The sequence below is a fragment of the Danio aesculapii genome, chromosome 11 (assembly GCF_903798145.1).
Source record: "Danio aesculapii chromosome 11, fDanAes4.1, whole genome shotgun sequence".
In the NCBI taxonomy this organism is placed as follows: domain Eukaryota; kingdom Metazoa; phylum Chordata; class Actinopteri; order Cypriniformes; family Danionidae; genus Danio; species Danio aesculapii.
In genome coordinates this window covers 18,459,556-18,481,018 of record NC_079445.1, presented here as the reverse complement: position 1 = coordinate 18,481,018, position 21,463 = coordinate 18,459,556, and the positions used below count along the sequence as shown (strand labels likewise).

Below are 21,463 nucleotides of genomic sequence, written 5' to 3'. Positions count from 1 at the left end.
TAACTGAGAGCGAAATCTTTTAAAAGTAAAATCCCACAACCGTGAGAGGAATCACATCTTAAATAACTATCGACGACCCTTGAAATATGCTGAACAAACTCTTTTCTCAGAAAAAAGAAATGCATTTAAATTACTTGGTCTTTTATTACCAACGCTCGGAGATGAGAAGCACAGTTACGCCTTCCACTGCAAAGCTCTGTTTACAGTCAGTGTGCAAGTCCATGTGCAGAGTTCATTGTTTCTGGTTTTTCAGCAGTTCATCTATTTGTAATTTGTACATGTTCTTCACATCCTCAAGGTCCAGACGCAGCTCTTCGGCCTCCTCTGCCTTCTCGCCATACATCTGCAGGATTGTGTTGTGCCTTTGTTCAAGATCCTGAGGAGCAAAAAACATTTGGTCAATTTTTAAAGGGCACCTATTTTACCTGTTTTTCAATATACAAGTCTTTAGTGTCTCTACAATGTGTCTGTAAAGTTTCAGCTCAAAACACCCATCAGATGTTGCCTGTGCCTTTAATGCTAGTTCTACCCACCCACTATTCCCACGTGACTGTCAGAGTGTGCCTCAATCTCCACCTCGATTGCGTCAGATAAACAGCACAGTGACAGACATGAAGGAAGCAGATCTCATGTAACGCTAGTGAGAAATACTACAGTAAGAACTTTCTCAACGATTATTTGATGTATTTGTTGTGGAGTTAATTCAAGCCTTTCTAAAATCGCTGTAATTCATTACAAACATGCACTGTTTTAAGAAAATTTTAAACTTGTAAAAGTCATTCTTGATCACAATTGATGATCACAGCGAGCTGAACAAATCTTTTAATCCCAGTTGGTTTATGCACGTCCTGTCTTGTGGATATGATTATACGTGTTACTACAGAGACGTGTTAATATGCGGCTGTTAATCAATTTGGTGGGTGGGGAAACCACACTCCTACCTCACATTGCAGTGGACCTCAAAATGGAAGGGATTTAGATCCTATTTTAACATCAGGAAATTTTAAACAAGAGGCTTATAGTCTTTATATCACCCCAATATGACTGTGGACATACTATACCTACACACAGTTCTGGCCAAACAGCATACAAAAGATGCTTTTCATCATAGGTGCCCTTTGAGTAACAGATTTTTTAAAACTCCTATGACTAAGATTGTAATGCAAACAGATCATCTTTTAGAATCCTTAATATGCCGTTTCCCCCAGGTATTAACACACATTTAAATGTGTCTTGTAAAAACATTTAAAAGTGGACAAAGCTCAAACCATTTTATACCCGGGTCAAACCTGTATTTAGCATCCTTAACTTGTGGGTAGAACGATGAGAATACATCATGATATCAGCTGTAAAAACGAAATGGTTTTATAAACAGATTGAGGGTTAGTTATTAAAATGTATTAACTACTACTTTTTATGGCACACTCTCTGGATGACAAAAAAGTATTAACACAATCATTTTGTATTTCAGTATTCTGCAGTTCATATATATTCTTTTTTTTTTTAATATTCATATTTTAATTTTGCAAGGATGCATTAAACTGATTAAAAGTAACAGTAAAGACTAAAGATTAAAAATATATTATACACATAAACATCCCCTTTTGTAAAATGACACTATATATACTGTCCACCCAATACACAACACCTTAACTTTTTGATTTTGACTCTAATGTCATAACATTTGTAAAGCTGCTTTGGAACAATAATTATTATGAAAAGCTTGAATTGATTAAATGCAATTTCTATTTCTAATGAATTTTCTCACTTTCTAGTCTAGTCTAAAAGAACCCTGAAAACTTAAAAGCTAAAAAAGGGCAGCATATGAGTAGAATTCTTCAACACTAAATCAGTATATTAAAATGATTTCTGAAGGATCATGTGACACTGATGACTGGAATAATTATACTGATAATTCAGCTTTGGCAAAAAAACAGAAAAAACATCTTGAAATATAAAAAAATAAATGTGTTTTTGTATAGTAATAACATTGCACAATATTGCTGTTTGTACGCTATTTCTGTTCAAATGAATGCAGCCGTGGTGAGAGTGAGATGCACATTTAGATACAATAAATAATACCACAAAAATTGTAGTATTCATCTATTGCTATTTTAAATCAACCCTTTTAAATATGAAATAATGGCAAAATGCAAATATGTCAATGCTCCTTTTACTGTTACTGTCCACACACATATAGAATCTAAAATGAACACATAATGCAAGTAAATTGCTAAACACATAATGCAAGTAAAATTTCCTGCCAAGTACTATGAAGCAGCCATACAGTTGACCAGTATTTTTTATTACTTATATAACCTGCGTGAGAACAAAATAATTGCATCATATTACAAAGCTGTAAGTATAGAAATAACTATATGAATGCATATAGTTATGAATGAGATGCATGATTCACCGTGATCTTTTCGCATGAATAGCTCATGATAACAATGTTTATTTTTTTTATGGTTTAATGGCAGTTACCATTTGTGTAACTTCCAGAAGTCTTAATCATATTTAAATAATTTCAATTTTAAGTAAGCAGCTTTAGGATCAAATACAGTATATGCATCTAATACACAAAGATATCAAGTTGTAATAATCTGTTAGTAGATTTGCAGGTGTTTACCTTCAGTTGCACTTTCAGTTTAGGGATTTCCTTCACTTTACTCTCCATCTCGTCGTTCTCATTGGTCAATCGGACCAGCTCCTCTGATATCACAGTGCGACTTCTCTCTAGACTAGCAATCTCCATCTTGTGGAAGACCAAATGAGTTAAACACAAATTAGTACATAAAATACTCTATTTTTGAATACAAAAGTAATTACTCATGTACTTGTAATCTGATAAAGGACCAGTTGAATTGCTGGTCATACCTGCAGCTGTGCGATTTCGCCCTCTCTAAGCTTGAGCTGAGACTGTAGGCTCTCAAGGACACTGGATCCACCACCCAGACGAGCCGCTTCATACAGGTTAGTCCCGCTGATGGACATGGTCATAGTGCTGAAAGAATGGTCCAGCGAGTCCTCCTGCTGCAAAAACCACACATTCCAGCTGAAGTAGGACCAGACTTTGAGAAGAAGAAAAAAATTCAAGCAGCTCAACAAGTACCTGTGAGAAAAAGGAGGAAGGTAATCCAGCATGATCAGCTCCACTAACAGAACTGGAGCGGGACAGTGAAGGAGTGGAGGATGCTGGAGCATCAGTCACAGACAGACTGAGAGACTTCCTCTCCTGGTAAAACAAAGAACCTTCATGTCAGACTTTACAACAACAGTTATTGTCATTATGTTTTTTTGTTTGTTTTTATAAATTACTGATTAAAAAAAATAGCAAAATAATTTTCATCAGTAATTTTCATGCAAAACCTTCTCTTTGAGGGCCTCTTGTGCAAGGTAGCATTTCTTCTTCTCCTGTTCCACCTTCATTTTCTCCATTTCGAGTTGGTTGGTGAGAAGCAACTGAATAGGAGCAAACAATACAGATACTGAGATTAAAATCCACATAAAATAAAATGTACAATGTTTATTTTGCTAGTACACGTTGTAAGTCTTAAGGTCAAGAAGTAAGCTGTGCATGTTAATATACTGAGAAATGTGTTTTGGTGATCTTTAAAACAAAATCTATGTTTTCAATTTAATTAAACTCATGCTTATTTCTATAGAACTTTTACAATGTAGAATGTGTCAAAGCAGCTTAACATAAAAGTTCTAGTAAACTGAAACTGTGTAAGTCCACAGTTTTCGCTCTGGAACTACTCTGATGATGTGAAAATATGCTTATCCACACCCCTTCAACTGTTAGTTTGCTGCAAGTGAAAGGGGGCACAAAAACAAAGCCTCACCCCTTACTCAATATTCCTCTTAAGTTGGAAGTATGTCAACACACTGAAAGAAAAGTCTGCAGCAAGTGCGCAAGATTAATGCGCAAGATTGTTTTTATGTGTTTTTATTAGTGGTGGGCCATTATTGGCGTTAACGTGCTGCGTTAATATTAACGCAAGAATATTAAAAAAATATTGCCGTTAATATATTCTCATAGCTGGGTTGGAAGCTGGGTCTATTCTATGCAAGCTATGATGACTTTCACCTTGATATTTTAGCGTGGATGTATACCTGAATCCCTGAATGCCCTTCTGAATCAAATCAGCAGGATGGATCTAGATCTTTCACTTACTTTGAAGTCACTACTGACTACATTTACAAGGACATATGTAATCTAGTTATTTGCCTTAAAGGGCACATAGTTTACCTCTTTTTTATGATTTATAATTAATATTATGGTTCTTCTGAGTGTGCCAGTTTAGGTTCAGTTTAAAACACAATTCAGATTTTTTTATTATAATGTGTTAAAAAGTGTCATGTTGGGGGCGTGTCCACAGCTCGCTGATTTAGGGGTGTGTTGCTTCACATGTAAATTAGTTTCGGCTTCCGCCCCCTTGTTACGATGGGCAGGATCCATGAGCTCACCCGCTCTGTGTTTGCAACAGAGTCAGACAGGCAGACTGAGAGAAGGAGCAGGAGTGAGAGTATCCGCATTCAGTCGTACATATATGACTCAGACACAGACCAGGCAGAGAGTACAAAATCATTTGTGTCTTTGTATAGTTTTACAGCCAAATAACCATGACTAATAACCATAAGTCCATAAGACTAATAACCATGCACACTGAATTAACTTTGACTGAGGCATGGAATGCGTCGCTCGAAGCCGCAACACGGCACACCAGACACTCTTTGTGGCACGGCAGAAACATGAAGTGTCCCGAATCAACGTGCCACGCATTTTAGAACTCTAAACATAGGTTTCTATCAGGGTACACAGAACGGCGCTTCAAGTCGGCGGCTGTCCGCGGCGCCCAGCCGCCGACTTGAAGTGCCGTTGTGTGTACCCTGATAGAAACCTATGTTTAGAATTCTAAAATGCATGGCGCAGCATCAGGTACAGCAGCACCTAGTTAAGAAATGCAAACGGCTGAAGTATAAGGTTTAGAGAGAGAGAGAGTTTTAATTTTATTGCCATTTCAGCTTCTATGGCTATGTCATGGCAAAAAATAAAAATAGATAAATTTTACCACGTTTTATAAATACCAATTTTCTATAATTATAAAAATATTCTAACAATTAAAAGTAATCAACACCAATAAATAATATACAAGGTAAAACACATAAACAATATTGATCTGAAGTATAAGGTAGACTCAATGAGAAGTACACATGTTTGCAAACCTATCTAAATATACAACCAATAATTCCGATTAGATCGATAATGTGGAAAATATTGATCTTGTGTTGAGCCCAATGAGCCTTGCATCTAAAAATAGAGTGAGGGTGTTCCTTTAGTGATATAGCTTCGACTCACGATGAAAATGGCGGACGTGTATCAACAAACTGAGGATATGATGACGCGCCTGTCAATCAATATTGGAGGGCAGGAGGGCCGCACTCCTACGTCAAGTTGCGGTCGGTTTGAAAACCGCTCCACTTAGTCCGTTTTTATGTTGTTAAATTGAAAAAAAAAAGCACTGGGTGTGCTTATATCACCCCAATATGACAGTCTTTACACCATACCTACACACATGTCTGTCCAAACAGCTTGAAAAGTTTTCACCATAGGTGCCCTTTAATAGACATTAATACAATTAAGGTGTTTACGTGAAGTGCTTTCATGTAAAAGTTTCCTGTCATCCTGTCATTTCATGTAAAAGTTTCCTGTTTGGGTGACTTTAACTGCAGTTCGGCAGTTTCACTTTATCTCATGAACATTTCATTCATGCCCCCGTGACAAACTGGGGTATTACACACAAATAAGGAGTAAGGACTGCTGAGAGTATTATGGAATTTAATAACACACTCCGAATGGAAAGAAAAAAACTTCCGGATTTCATAAGGTGTGTGTGTGTGCGGTCCTTTACTGACAGCTGCGTGTGTGGATCTTTTTAGAAAATATGGTGAAAAGTCCTACATGATGGTAATAGTTTGATTGCGATGTTTACTTCAATAATGCCACTAATATATGCATACTCCACATGTCTTAATTCCATTTCTGTTTAGTTCAGTTATGACTTTAGTCGAATAAAGGTAATCAAACATTACTGTTTGCAGCTTATGTAGGCCTACAATTCAAAATTCATGTTTAACTGAATAAACAATAAACACAAGAACATCTTATTGAACATATTATCTTATTGAATTATTTATTTTCATCACCAATTATTATAGTAGAACAGTTTCTCAAGTAGTTTGTGATACGTTTTGGAAACAGGAGATGAGCCCCTGGTCTAATGCACCACCTGTCTTGATAAACTCATTCTCAAAGACTTACTTTTACAGAATTAAGACTTACTTCGGCAGAATTTAAATGAGTCATTTTAATCTAGATTAATTTCATGATTACAGTGATATTAATCTATATATAAATGATTAATCTATGCCCACCTATAGTTTTTATGAAATTCTGTTATTGCAAATAATTTATCTGTATATGTCATCTTTAAAAATCTCTGTGCGCTCATAACCTTTAAGCAAAACCTCTTCTCTGTAATACCTTTACTGGTTCAATATTGAAATCCAATAGACAACATCAAGCCCCTTTTCGTGTTGCACAAACCATTTCTCTCAGATAAACCTCATTCAGGCCCAGTTTTTACCGGTTCTTAAAAAGTATTTCAAGTGTTCTGATCTCAAGTGGTGACTTGAGACCCTTTACTGTTACTGTTACCATGTAACAGGCAAAAAAACAAGTGTGGGATTCATTTCTTCATACTTCTTAGCTCTGCATTTCAAAGACACTTTAATATAAAGTGTAAATAGGGTTAATAGGGAAGCAAAGATGGCTGCAATTTATGTTTTGTGCTGACTGACAGTAACAAATAGTACCTTCTCCTTCTTGGAGTCTTCTGATACTCGAGCATATTCCCCTTTAAGATTCTCCAGCTCTACACGTTCCCTGCACACACAGAAATCATTGTAAGAGCACTACATTGCCTGCATTTACTTTTTACAACACAAAACATATATCGTGTCTCATACCTGCTTAAGTCATCCTCCAGTTTTTCCCTCCTCATCCTCTCTGCATCCAGCTGTCCCTGCAGACGCCCCTTCTCCTGCCTCAACAAAGAGGCCTGGGACTCAAAAGATGTTATCTGTGCTCGCATGGCTAGCAATTCTTCTGTAGCTGAACGCTCTTTCTCTACTGAAACAGCAAGCTGAGCCTGCGCATCAGCTGTAAACAGAGAAATAACAATTCAACTTCATGAATGACATATGCAGCTTATTCTTAAAAAAAAAAACATTAAGTTTAAACATATCACAAGCCACCAACACTTAGTCAAAACAAGCAAGTTTCACCTAAACGGTCAGAAAGGTTCTTCTCTAGTTTTTCCCATGATGCTGTCTGAGCCCCAAGGGTGGCCTGAAGGTTCTCTATCTGTCGAAGGAGCGGCCGTGTTGCTGATGTTACACTTTGACTCAACTCCTGGTTTCTGGTCTCAGCTTCTTGTATCCTCTGTTTGAGTAAAATACAGCATAGCCATCATTCACATGTATAAATTAGCCAAATATAGATGCAGTTCAATTTGCTAATCAATTCTGTTCAGTACACAAACATTTCAGCAAAAAGAGTGACAACCAAATTTAAAAACCAAATTAACCACAGAGAAAAAAAATCTGTTTGATATTCTCCATTCTAATTAAAATTCAACACAGTGTGTAAGGAACCTGTAAAAAAAAAGTAGTTTCTTATCACAAACATGTTTCATTATTTATTATTTTATAGGGGGCAAGATACACTGGAATGGTTCATTAATGTTGCCTCATCTTGCTAGTAAAAACAAATTAGGGCTGCTCGATTATGGGAAAAATCATAATCACGATTAATTTGGTCATAATTGTAATTACGATTATTAAAAACGATATAAAGTTGAAGTCAAAATTATTCACCCTCCTGTGAATTATTTAAAAATAAATATATCCTAAATTATGTTTAACATATTCAGGAATTTTTCACAGTATTTCCTATAATGTTTTTTATTCTGGAGAAAGTCTTGATTGTTTTATTTCGGCTTGAATAAAAGCAAGTTTAAATATTTTTTAAAACTATTTTAAGGTCAAAATATTAGCCCCCTTAAGCTATATATTTTTTTGATTGTCTGCAGAAGAAACTACTGTTATACAATGACTTGCCTAATTACCCTAACTTAAAACAATATACACAACAGTGGGTATATGAAAAAAAAAGTCAATCTGGGACTTTATTACATTATACAGATAGTCTTTTTTCGTTAAATTCTCGCAAAGAGATGTTCAAAAAATTAAACAGTCATGCGCTGTTCGATTGTTTAGTTGAGATCCTTTAACAATGACATTTGTATTAAACTATAATGAACCATGAACTAGAACAAAACAAGTGTTACGGTCATTACCCACCAAACTCACCAGAGGGCACTCCACCAGCTATTAACCCAGACTACAACGTCCATCATGCTTTGCATCTCACAGCTGAAACAGTTTGTTAATTCTGGGGAGTGGAGCATGTTTAAATGCACAATAGAGGATTGCCAAAAAAAGTTATACCACAAAATGTAATCTTAAGAACAGTTTTTTCATGAGGGAAAGCATCACCAACCTGATGAAGACCATGTAGGTCGAAACGTTGTGACATTAAAATTTTTTGAGAGCTAAAGTGGCAGTGTGCCGACTTTCTTTTGATCTTTTGCTACTGTGTTTGTTTTTGATCAAGCACCTGCCTTTGAAATTCCTAGATGTGCGCAAATTTCTGTTTCTTGGAAATAATAACTGTACTTGACCTTTTGCAGGTTGTGGGCTGAAGAGCGACCTGACACCCACTGATATCAGCAGTTTATGATAAGTTAGAATGGGAGAAAGAATTCAATACCCGAATAAACACTTAATTTGTACTTTCGCCGACTTGCTGTGTGTGTGTGTCAGTGTCCAAATTAGTAAACGGTTTCAGCAGTGAGATGCAAAGCATAATGGGAGATGTAATCCAGGTAAATGGCTAGTGAAGCATTCTGGAGCGCCCTGTAGTGAATCTGGTAGGTACTCCGGCTAATGACCGTAACACAGTGATTGGCCCTAATGTATTGAGCTAGTTTCACACAGATGGAACTCTGATTTCTGATTATTGTCTGTTTTCTTTGTAAAGTTCCTTTGAGTATTGTAATGGAAGTGACTTGACTTATATAGGCTGGCTTCAAAAGAACAGGTTTCTCCACAACTGCTGACAAGAAATAAATAGTGCAATAATTCCAGTAAGCAGGAAGTGTATTCTGGTTACCTGCTGTAACTCACTGATCTCCTCCCTCAAGTAATCTTCCTTCTTAGCCTGCTGCTGTTCAGCCCTCTGTAGAGCCACCCTCAGATCAGCCACCTCAACATAACAACAAAAAAAACAATGTCACACATAAACATGAAAGCTAGCACTTGAAAATAAATCACACATTAAAATTGGACAAATACACCTAGATAAGTAACCCCAGATCCTGACATTATTAAAAAAAATTAAATAAAAAAAAAAAAAATAAAAAAAAATTTCTTTACTCACCTCCACAAAAAGAAGATGTATTGAAAAATGTTGGGAAAAAAAATAGGAATTGACTTCCATTATATTTTTATTCCTTCTATGAATGGCAATGGCTGTTTTTTCAACATTCTTTAGGATATCTTGTTTTGTGTTCAATAATTAAGAATTTTAGAATCACTTCAGTATCAGTAAATGCTGAGGACATTTTCATTATTGGGTGAATGATGCTTTTAAGGTAATACAATATGGTCAAACATTTTTACAAAAGAAAACTAAATGGGCTTACCTGATTAGCCAGTGCCTCTTGTTGCAGGCGGGAATCTTCTTGGACTTTCTCCAAAGCCAAACTCAGCTCTTCTTTAGCCTGCACCTCTCTGCTCAGTGCAAGCTCCTGCGCTTCACTGTCTTTAGAGGCGTTGGCCTTGTGGAGCTCAGCCAACTCCCTAGAAAATAGAAGAATTAGTATTTCTGCAGGTTTCATGACAACCGGTTTAATAATTAAAAAAAAGATTTTTTAAAGGCTATTAAAACTTTCAACCCCAAAAAAAGTCTACGAAAAATTACATATAATGTCTTCTGAGCACATGAGGAGTTGTTTTTATAGCTATATAGTTGTATTTATGCATTTATAGATTTCAAAGTAGAAATACGTGAACTAAAGCCAGCATCACTGGTTCATATGTTCTGTAGCTGCCCAAATTTATTATGTTACTGGGAATAGATTTCTCTAAAATTCTCAACAATATTTCATAAGCTGATAGATTCAGATTCTCTTATTGTATTTCTAGGCATTACTGATTTTGAGATAGCTAAAAACAGTACAGAACAAAATATAGTTCCATTTGTCAGTCTACTAGCACAGATATTAACATTATTAAACTGGAAACAGAAAGCTGCTCCAACATACAGTATATACATATAATAAAAGATGTAATGAAACATTTGGAACTGAAGAAAATCAGATTCTCTCTGAAAAAGAAAGAAGACAAATTCTATCAAATCTGGAAAGTGGAAAACTTTCATAGATTATTTTAAAGACATAAATTCTACAGGAAATTTAAACTAAAAAGGTCATACTGATCACACTAATTTAGATTAAAACTGAAGGTCAGTATTATGTTTCTCATTTATTTAAATTTTTTTTATATTTTCTTCTCTTTTTTATTATTATTGACATTGTATTTATCTATAATAATTTTACTTTCTTATGCATTATTTGTATTTGATATCTTTTATTGTCACTTGTGGAAATGTTTGTAGGTTGGATTGTGTTTATTGTTATTGTGTTTATATGTTCAAAAATCAATAAAGAAAGTTTTATAAAAAAAAATAATGAATGGGAAAAAGATTTTTGGAATTTAAATTTTTTGAAAGGTAAAAATATGTGAAAGAAAAAGGCATTGCTGCAATAATATATTGTACATTAACATGTTGTGTTTAATTTCTAAATGAATGAGTAAATAATATATTAATTCATTTAGAGTTATATATTTTATATCTAGCTACTTAATTATATAATAATACATAAATTCATTAACATTCAAAAGTTGGTAAAGTTGTGGTTGCTTAAATCCATAATGTTCATGACATTATATATATATATATATATATATATATATATATATATATATATATATATATATATACACATACATATACACATATATATGTATGTGTGTGTGTTTATGTATGTATGTATGTATGTATGTATGTATGTATGTATGTATGTATGTATATATGTGTATATATATGTGTGTATATATATATATATATATATATATATATATATATATATATATATATATATATATATATATATATATATATATATATATATATATATATATATATATATATATATATATATATATATATATATATATATATATATATATATATATATATATATCACTGCACAAATTATGCTTGTTCTATACTTTAAAAGTAAAATATAAAAATCAACACCATGATCATATAAATTTAAGACTGTTGATCTGATTTAAGACCTTTTTGAAGACCACCAGAATAAAATAAAAAAAATACAAACCACAACCAAACTGCAGTGACATTGGGACAGGGAATGTGTGTGCATGTTTGCATGAAGTATGTACGCAGTGTTTATTTACTTGTAGGAGCTGTCGAGAGCTGCTTGCAGGCTGCGGCTCTTTTCCTGAAGCTCCTCGCTGCTTGTCTGCAGTTTACTCAGTTCCTTCTCCTGCCGCTCCACCACAGCATTTAGCTTCTTGATGTTCTCTCTGTGCTGCTTTTCTATTTCCTCCTTTCCATCCATAACCTACAAATAATAACGTTGAAGAAACCTCATCATTCCACTGATATCTGATATAAAATTATGCCTAAATAACTTGCACGTTATATATGATGAGCAAAATAAAAGTCCCGCTCCCTACTCAATATTCCATGTCAAAAACATCAACAGTCTCATCAACTTATGTGGTTATGTGGACTTTAAATGTTGTGTCCCCAACCTGCTGCAAGAGTTTCAGTTCTTCTTCCTGTTCCTTCAGTTTTTTGGTCTGTTTGGTGATCTGTGCATCACTCTCCCTCTCTTTCAAACGCAGTTTCTTTATGATGTTGGAGTGCTGCAACTGCTGCTTGGACAGTTTCTCACCTAAACAAAAGAAAACCAGTAAACAAACACGCCCTATTAAAAAAAGACCCAGATTCCTTTAGGATTGTACAATAAAAGTGATCCTCCTAGTAAAGGTCACAAGTAAAACACTCGCCTTCTTCAAGAAGCTCTCGAATCTGTTCTTCTTTCTCTTTAATCAGTTCCAAAGTTTCATTTGAGTTTAACCTGCTAGCCAGTTCTTCTCTGAGGCCTTTAATTTCCTGTGGTTATCACAGATGAAGCATTTCAATGCAAAATAAGATTTTAAAAAATGACTTTTGCACAAATAATTAAAAAAAAGTATACCTTTTTTGCGATGTCTCTCTCTTTGCAAGAGAGTTGAGCTTTCCTCTCTGCATCAGCAATGCGCTGGGTAAACTCATCTTTTAAAGACTGTACAGAAGAGCTTTCTTCCTTCAAGCTGATCATCTCACTGTGAACACAGATCTTGTTAACTGTATTTCAAAACCAAATGTAAGATGCTTATATCAGAATCAAGATATTTATTTTGATAAATAATGCAGTGAACTGAGATTATCATTATAGCAAAACAGTCTAATATACGCATCATTTGTGGTGTAACTAGGGCTGGGTCGATAAACAATATTATATTGAATCCCGATAAAATTTATGTCAATAACAATGATAAATTCAGGACATTTTTTAATTTTATATTGATATAAGAGCCAATCACACAGCAGAAATGTGCAACAATGGCAATCTAAAAGTCGGTCAATAATAGAGATGTACCAAAATTTTGACCATCAAAAACTTTATTGAACGAAAATGTTATGCTGTTTAATGGACCTTCTAATTTTTGTGGCTTCAGTCATTGTTGGGGTGCTCTTTTAAATCTGGAAGCATTAACAATACATCTTAAATATATCAATATATATTAACTTATATATTGTTATCGTTCAATATAGAAAATAATTATCGAGATTGCATTTTTGCAATAGATCACAAATCTCACGGTTCGAATCACATAATGTTTTTTTAGTCAAGGATCAGAACATTTTTCGAATCAGCCAAAAAGTAGAGGAGGCAAATGTAATTTGCTTTCCATTCATTACAAAAACTGTACTCCAAGACACTTTCGAAACTTACAACCTGCAACTTTATTAAAAATAAAATGAAAAAATAATCGGCTGAATAAAAATAAATTGTAAAATATTCAGTATTGTGAAAAATTCACTGTTACTACTGTTGCTGATTACAGTAAATGTATAAATCTGACATTCTAATTTGCATGACCCATATTTACTTTTTGTCTTATTTATAATCAATAATTCAGTTATTCACTCATAAAACTTCATGTTTCATTGCTAGATGTGTCATTTTTGAAGAATTATTCCGTATCATATTTTTGATGGCTGGTTGTCGCCACCTATTGGTTAAATAACACATTTATAATTAAATTTTATGTAATTGTTGCCAACAACTTTCATTTTTTGAGCGTCGTTAAATGCAAATAATGGTGATTTTAGCTATAAACATCAGTGGTTATATCTAAACTATAAACTGTTATTTTTAAGATTTGAATTCAGCGATTTGAAGGATTATACATGCAAATCACCATCATTTATAATTTAGGTTGCGTGGTTGTTGAGATCCCAATCTTTTAATGATTACCCGTGCAGCTTACACTAAATGCATTGATGCAGGCTAAACAAGTAGTGACAGAAAACACCTTTAATGAAACCACATCCTGAATAACCTACCACAACTTCTTCCGTAATCATTATATTTTACAGGAAAGCCTAAATGCTTTCATACATGTGATTTGATTGACGTGAGAGGCGATCTCTCTGTGATCGTTACAAATTTAGGATTATTCTACCAGTAAAAAAAAAAATTAATCCATGGTCCACGAGTGTTCCGAACAGTGGGTTGTGATCCATGCGAATCCCGGATCAACCATGATCGGTTACACCCCTACACATCATGTAAGAGAATTATCTGCCCATTAAGAAATAATTACTCAAAATGAAACAAAAAAATGCTCAGGGGTAGCTTAATTAATGTATTGGTGCTCTTTGGGCAAGATATTCATCAGAATAAACAGCAAAGGAAAGTCCAAGGCACTCAAAATATGTGGAAAAAATATTAAAAAGCCATGTCAATAAAAGCTTTTTAATATTTTTTCCACATTTTTCAAAAAATAAATGACTTTTTTGTGCTATGTCCTTGCTGAAAGATGAGCAGGATTTTACATTTTTTGTTAGCTAATCCTTTGTAAACAGTATGTGAGCACAGCGTCCGGCATTAAGCAGTGTAAATACTGTTTCCCCGATTAGCTAGTGAAAGCATGTATCGTTTTAGAAAACATAAGAGAGCAGACAGTTTTCTGAAACACAGGTTCAACTCACTCTTTGAGATTGTCACACTCCTCCTCAAGCCTGGCCTTGTCTTTACTGACCACAAGCAACTGTGATTCTCTCTTCTCTAACCTGCCAGAAAGCTCCTCGATAATCTGGAGTGGAGGAAAGAGAACAATAACAGAATTAAAATAAATAAATTTCATTAATTTAAAATAAAATACATTTGCATATACAGGGCTTGAAATTAACATTTTTGCTTGGTAGCACTGGTGCTTCAAACTTCAAAAATTTAGGAGGACCAGCCAAAATTTAGGTGCACCCACCAAAAATTAAGAGCACCACTACACATTTAATAGTAACAGATTTATTGCATTTGAAATCAACACTAATCAAAAATAAAAAATCTGCATGCGCCCACCGGCCCTGCAAGGACTGCTTGACATGAATAGCATGAACTGAGCTGATGCTAATTTCACTGCTGTGTTCTTACTAGTGGTGTTTAAAATAAAGGTTTAAATAAATCCTCCCACACTTAAAATGTGTGGATTCAGTGGCAAACACGGTTACCTGCAAACGTCGTCCCACTGGAAGTCTTTTTTCCACTCATTTCGAAAAAATTGTGTACATCCTCTCAGATGGTATATGATCACTAAGGCCCGACAGATTCTGTTGACATTTTTGCTATTTCCGTGCAAAATTTTGTAAAAAATCTGTGAATTTATGCGGAATGATTTTTGGAGTATCATGACTAAAAACTTAATTTATGAAACAAAAAGTAATACCTTTTTAACTTGTATTTTGTTTACAATGCAAATCCAATTAGATCCAGCCATTTGATAAGCAAAGAAAGTCTCTTATATATTACATCTACTAAAAGACAGAAATTATTACTTAACAAACTGTAAATAACTTTACAAATTGTAAATAAATCTTATGAAAAATTTTTATATTAGTCTGCAATATTGCAGAAATTAATTCAAAAACAGAACAAATATAAAGTTTTCACAAGTAAATAAAAAGACTCAATAATGGGCTAACAATCTGCGGATTTCTGCACACGGACAGATTTCGTGTGTCCCTAAGATCTAAGATTTGTAACTTTAGGTGGTTTCTGAAACAATTTCTGTCAGTGTTCTTTTCATTCTCTCATCTTCAGCGCTTTACATTTTCACGATGTAGCTCCCTGTCATCTGAAGACTGAGGGCATTGACTGTGTGATTGACAGCTAATAGTAACCAATCACTTCATGTTTTTCTACCCAAAAGCGCTACATTTCCTACCTTTTCTTTGTGAACATGTGCTTGACGGGTATGCATGACTCCTGCCTTTTTCAGTGCCTCGCATTTTTAAGATGCTGCGTCAAGTTAAAGATTTTCAACTTTTACGTGCAGCACTATCTCTCTGTTCCAGAGAAGTGGGCATATCAGAAGAGCTTAAAGGCAGAGCAAATGTTGCAGAATTCATTCACAGTAGCAAGTTGGCATGACAACAGTTTTAAACCATTCCAGAATGCTGTGTTTCACGTTTTTAGGTGCAAAGACACCTTCTGCATGAATGGCTCCTAATCTGCACATGTTGGGAACATTTTGCAATAAAAGCAGGTCACACGGCATTAATTTAATGTACTCGCACAAATGCTACCAAATATATTTTGAGGTCACATACAGTAGATTAAATTCCGGGTGCATATGCGACCAAAACCGTCGCAATTTCAAGCCCTTATATAACACAATTGTTGAGGTCAGAAAGATTTTTTAAACTAGAGCTTCTGCATGATAAGTATGCAATAAATTAATAAAGTCAGCAAAGGCTTTTTTAGTATTATCAAAGATTTCTACTTTAAAAACTCTTTATTTGAACTTTCTATTGATAACAAAATTAATAGCAGAATTTTACTTATTTAATTTACGAAAATAATGCTCATTAATAATGTAAATTATTCTCTAATCATTCTAATAATGATAGCCATTGCCCGTAATCAATTATACCTTAATTATACTTTAATATAATATCATATAATATTTATTTTCTTTTCGGCTTATTAATCAGGGGGTCACCACAGCAGAATGAACTGCCAACTTATTCAGCATATGTTTTGCACAGCAGATGCCCTTCGAGCTGCAACCCATCACTGGGAAACACCCATTTACCTTCATTCACACACATACGCTACGGACAATTTAGCTTCCTCTATTCACCTATAGCGCATATGTTTGGACTGTGGGGGAAACCGGAGCAACCGGAGGAAACCCACGCCAACACAGGGAGAACATGCAAACTCCACACAGAAATGCCTACTGACCCAGCCGAGGCTCGAACCAGTGACCTTCTTGCTGTGAGGCAACAGCGCTACCCACTGCACCGCCTATAATATAATATAATATAATATAATATAATATAATATAATATAATATAATATAATATAATATAATATAATATAATATAATATAGGTTGCAGCTAGAAGGGTAAAACATATGCTGGATAAGTTGGCAGTTTGGTCCGCTGTGATTAATAAAGGGACTAAGCTGAAAAGGAAATGAATGAATGAATGAATGAGTTAATGATATAATGTAATGTAATATAATATAATACAACCTTTTGGAGCTCTGAAATCTGGAAGGGTGAATCTCTAGGCTTTTCTTCAGTACTCAGTGGTGTTCCAGTTTCATGTTCATCGATTTTTTGACTGGACATTGTGAGGTCAGGTTCAGGTTCCTGGTCGACTTCCTGTAACTCATCTACCTGCTCACAGTTCACAGGCGTTGCACTGCGGCCACTTTCCTCCATCTCATTATCATCCAGCGATTGGTCATTCATTGACTCAATCATAACCTCCTGTTCCTCCTGTTTGGTCTGTGGCACAGACTGAGCAGGAGCGGGCAAAGGTCCAGCTGTGATGGAGGCCAATGTACGGTTCCCTGGGATCTCATCATCAGAATTCACTTCGCTGACACTGCGGCTGTCCAGCGACTGCACGCTAAACGAGTCAATGCGCTCGAAAGCATCAGACGAGGAGCCGCAGCTTTCAGTGAGTTTGGGGTATTCATCCAGACGAGGGAAGTCGCTGCATGTTGAAGCGGAGAGAAGCTGGAATGAGCCTTGCATCAGGTGCAGACCTGCTTTAGCTTCTGCTGTTTCCTGTCTGGAGCTGGCCGAGCTCTCGCTTAGCACACTCTCATGGTCCAAAACCTCGATGTCGCTGGTAGTGGAAGTTCCAGAAGAAAAGGCACTAACAGGAGGAGACGGGGTGTCACTTTGTCGGTCCTCTGATTTAGCATCTTTGGATTCTAAAAGGATTTCTTTAGGAGGGACAGGCAGGGTCTTGTCTGGATTTTTGGTCTCGACGTTCAAAGGTGGATCAAACGAATCAACAGATTCACCCTCTGAGGAAGATGAAGGTACATTTGTGAGTGGAACGTCTGAAGTTATAACCAAACCATCTGACTCTGTTTGGTCCTCGATCGCCTCCAGTTCTACAGCTTGTTCTGGTGCAACAACTGAAGCAGGAATAACCAGTTCTGGTTGCATCTGCTCTTCCACAGTGGATAAATTCTGCTCTAAAAGCTCTGTCCCAGCTGGCTTTATCTCAGTTGTTTCCTGGCTGATGCTTTTACTGAGCTCTGCCTGACATTGTGAGTCATTGTCCACCAACTCCTTCTCCTTGTCTGCTTTTTCCCGTAGTCTGCGGTTCGACTTGGCAGGTGCCACAGACACTACTTTAGTGTTGCTTACAGCTTGTACATCCCCAGGAGGCAAAAAGGCACTGAAGAAATCCTCAGATTCATCAACCACTGTTCGTGTGACAGGCGTAGTGATGGCCTCAGAAGATGGAGGGGGACTCGTGGTTTGTTCCTCAGTAGGAGAGTTCCACTGGTTCATTCCCCATCCCGTAGGTGCTGGCTTGCCTGGTGGATCTGAAAAAGGAAGTATTGGGAGTATTAAGAGTATTTTAAAGAAATAGTTCACCTAAAAGTATTAATATAAAATCACATTTAAATACAGTAAATGAAAAGACAATTTAGAGTTAATTCTCTAAATCAGGGGTCACCAATCTTGTTCCTGGAGGGCCGGTGCCCTACAGATTTTAGCTCCAACTCTAATCAAACACACCTGAACAAGCTAATCAAGGTCTTACTAGGTATACTTGAAACATCCAGGCAGGTGTGTTAAGGCAAGTTGGAGCAAGGTTGACATTTGAATGGAATTGCTCTATTCCATGCAAAAGGTGGTGCGTATTAAAACCCATTTCCCCATCTCAGTCCACACTTTAGGAACAGACAGTAAATAAATATCCTGTGACTGAAGGCCATAGTTAAGGACAGGCTTTTTACAAATGTAATTCTGTTGATATGATGGGAGTAAACCCATTACAGATTTGTAAACATGGATATGCCAATACTTGAGCTAACGAATGGACAAAGCAGACCAACCTACCCTAGTATACAACACACAATGATGAGTAAGGGATTTTTAAATTAGTTCTAAATCTTAGAGCACCATGGTAAACAGTATCCAATGAATGCAGACTCTGAGACGAAGCATGCATGTAGATAACATCACTGTAGTCCAATAGACAAATGTTGCATCAACCAGCTTCTTTTAAGCATCAAAAGAAAGGCAGTGCTTAATTCTAAAATAGAAGCCTAAAATCACTTTTAATTTTTTCACCAACTGCTGAATATGAGAACAAACAGAAGGTGTACCATCAATTAAAATTCCAAGATATTTGTACAGGGACACCAATTCAATTTCTGCACCACGAGTAGTTGTAACAAAAATTGCTTCATGCGTATGTAGTATAATAACTTTATCAGGACATTTTAAAAAGCTTTCATTCAAGTATAATTATTATTTAAGGATAATAGATCAACTCTAATTCATTGGCATTTTAAATCTTTGTAATGCGCCACTTTCCTTCAACCCAAAAGGTTTTACCCATTTGTCAGCAAGGTTTAAAAGAAGATCTTTTGTTATCTTGTGTTTTGTTTTATTAAGTATAGGTCAGAGTAAGTATGTTGTTTTATTTCAACATAAATGTAGATGTTACCTTAAATGAAGACAGCACTTTATTTCACCCATTTTTAACAGGGTTTTCATTTTGATTGGATGGTTTGTGGTTCAGTCTCAATTACTTGGTTGTAAACCCTGTAGTTTTGTTTCCCAGTTGTACAGGGTTCTTCAACCCGTTTTCAAACTTTCCAGCACATTACAAGTGTGGCAAACTACATTTACATACTTCACCAGATTTTATCAGATACTATTTGTTACAATGCTATACAATACTATGAAACGGGTGTTTCAACATTACCTGCTAGTTTCAATCTAGTATGAAGGACTCAATTAGTTTGAGTGAGTTTAATTAAGGTTAAAGCTGCGGTCCTCCAGGAACTGAGTTTGACCCCGCTGCTATAGAATAATGCAAGGAAAGTTTTAGATGGCATGTTCACCTCTAGCCCAACATTAAATCATTTCCATTGGCTCACATCTTTAATGTGTCATGTATCATCTTAAATTGATATTAATTTTACTCATGAAGCAATAATCTCCATGCATTTTGTCTTCTCACACCGTTTAATCAAAAGGTGCAGATAAAAAAGGCAGATCACCAACATACACATGCGCAGACTCCAGAGCTTTCATTTTATGCAAAAGTATAACGATTTTTTATTATTTAAAGTTAGTTACTATTAACTATTTAGTAACAGATTTAGACAGCAACAATTACAATTACATTTTCAGGCAGTTGCAAACACTAGCTTATAATTCAAGCACTTTCAAAGATTTCATCACCCTTAAGAAGAGCTGTCTGTGAACTCTTAAACGACAGGAATTATGCAGCAAAGAGGAAATCAACTAAAAAGATGCAAGTCTGTGGGTATTAGTGTGCATTTGGGAATGACTTAAATGACTTAGAATAAACCCATAGCCTGGATAAATATATCAAGCATGAATCATTAAACACACTCCGTCTTCTTTTTTCCCCACTCAAATTGCACCATTCATACTTAAACATACCAGGGAAGTTCTGTCCGGTAGTGTCACCCCACTCCTCTTCTTTAATGTCCAGGACCCTGTCGATAGATTTCTGAGCAGTTGTCAAAGCTTGTTTGGCAAAACTCGACAGATGTGACGCGTTGAACCAACTCATATTGCTCTAACGTACTTCCACCTGGTTGTGTGACAGTCCAGCGAACGTCTACATAAAAGACGACATTTTTAAAAGCACCCCAAACGAGAGCAGCTTTATTCCACACTAACAGCCGGAGCAGGTTAATGTGTGTTTATCTTGTTAGGCCGCTGTCCACATTAGCTTGGCGGCTAGTTCTGCTCGCAAAATAACAGACAATTCGCTGACAGTCGACATAATATAACGCTAAAATAAAAGTCGATAATATATATAATTAAAGGACGGAATGGGCGACATTTTTCCCTTCACTTTCGCAATCCTCGACTCCTAGGTTGGACTTGTACGCATTGTTTTGTTTTCCTCTGGCAGCTCGAGAACTACTTCCCGTCCACGTAGCAGCGCATCAGATCCTGCACGTGACGTCAGGCTACCTCATCGACGTCTAGAGGTATTTTTGTTATTCTTTAACGAAGATAAAAACAAATATAAAAGTAAATGACCAAAGTATCCCCTTTTCGTAATTTTATTAAAATAAGAATTAATGTCATTAGCATAAACGTAAAAAGTACAGCATTGTAAACAAGTCTTTCGGAAATATTTGGAAACAATACCGTGTGGGACATCACAAGTGCAAAATGTCTGGATTTTACAAAAATATATATTTATTTTTTGTATCCAATATTGTGTTCAGTTAAATGCTTTTTTTTTTCAAATGAATAACCTACAGTACATTTTACCTTAATTAACAACAGACATTTTAGATGACAGTGTATAGTTCAAATTTTTAAAATACCTTTTTTGCATTATTGATCCTTTGATATTTATTTTACAATGCTTACTT

General features: G+C 35.5%; 1 protein-coding gene across 2 annotated transcripts in view; it reads right to left on the bottom strand.

Moving 5' to 3' along the window:
• The window catches only part of tmf1 (TATA element modulatory factor 1), a 21,764-nt gene extending 751 nt beyond the window's left edge, over positions 1 to 21,013 (bottom strand). The window contains exons 1-17 of one of the 2 annotated variants that reach the window (XM_056468013.1): positions 20,511 to 21,013; positions 17,091 to 18,409; positions 14,543 to 14,646; positions 12,480 to 12,606; positions 12,289 to 12,394; positions 12,031 to 12,173; positions 11,671 to 11,837; positions 9,831 to 9,987; positions 9,299 to 9,391; positions 7,351 to 7,507; positions 7,033 to 7,225; positions 6,880 to 6,949; positions 3,370 to 3,462; positions 3,113 to 3,235; positions 2,878 to 3,033; positions 2,630 to 2,755; positions 1 to 376 (exon numbers count right to left, since the gene is read on the bottom strand). The exon at positions 1 to 376 is cut by the window's left edge and continues 751 nt beyond it. In XM_056468013.1, the coding sequence (XP_056323988.1) occupies positions 233 to 376; positions 2,630 to 2,755; positions 2,878 to 3,033; positions 3,113 to 3,235; positions 3,370 to 3,462; positions 6,880 to 6,949; positions 7,033 to 7,225; positions 7,351 to 7,507; positions 9,299 to 9,391; positions 9,831 to 9,987; positions 11,671 to 11,837; positions 12,031 to 12,173; positions 12,289 to 12,394; positions 12,480 to 12,606; positions 14,543 to 14,646; positions 17,091 to 18,409; positions 20,511 to 20,643 (3,411 nt within the window). In that variant the 5' untranslated portion in view covers positions 20,644 to 21,013 and the 3' untranslated portion in view covers positions 1 to 232. The remainder of the gene's footprint in view (positions 377 to 2,629; positions 2,756 to 2,877; positions 3,034 to 3,112; positions 3,236 to 3,369; positions 3,463 to 6,879; positions 6,950 to 7,032; positions 7,226 to 7,350; positions 7,508 to 9,298; positions 9,392 to 9,830; positions 9,988 to 11,670; positions 11,838 to 12,030; positions 12,174 to 12,288; positions 12,395 to 12,479; positions 12,607 to 14,542; positions 14,647 to 17,090; positions 18,410 to 20,510) is intronic. The other variant, XM_056468014.1, reaches the window with a different exon arrangement.
• Between the last annotated feature and the right edge of the window lie 450 nt (positions 21,014 to 21,463).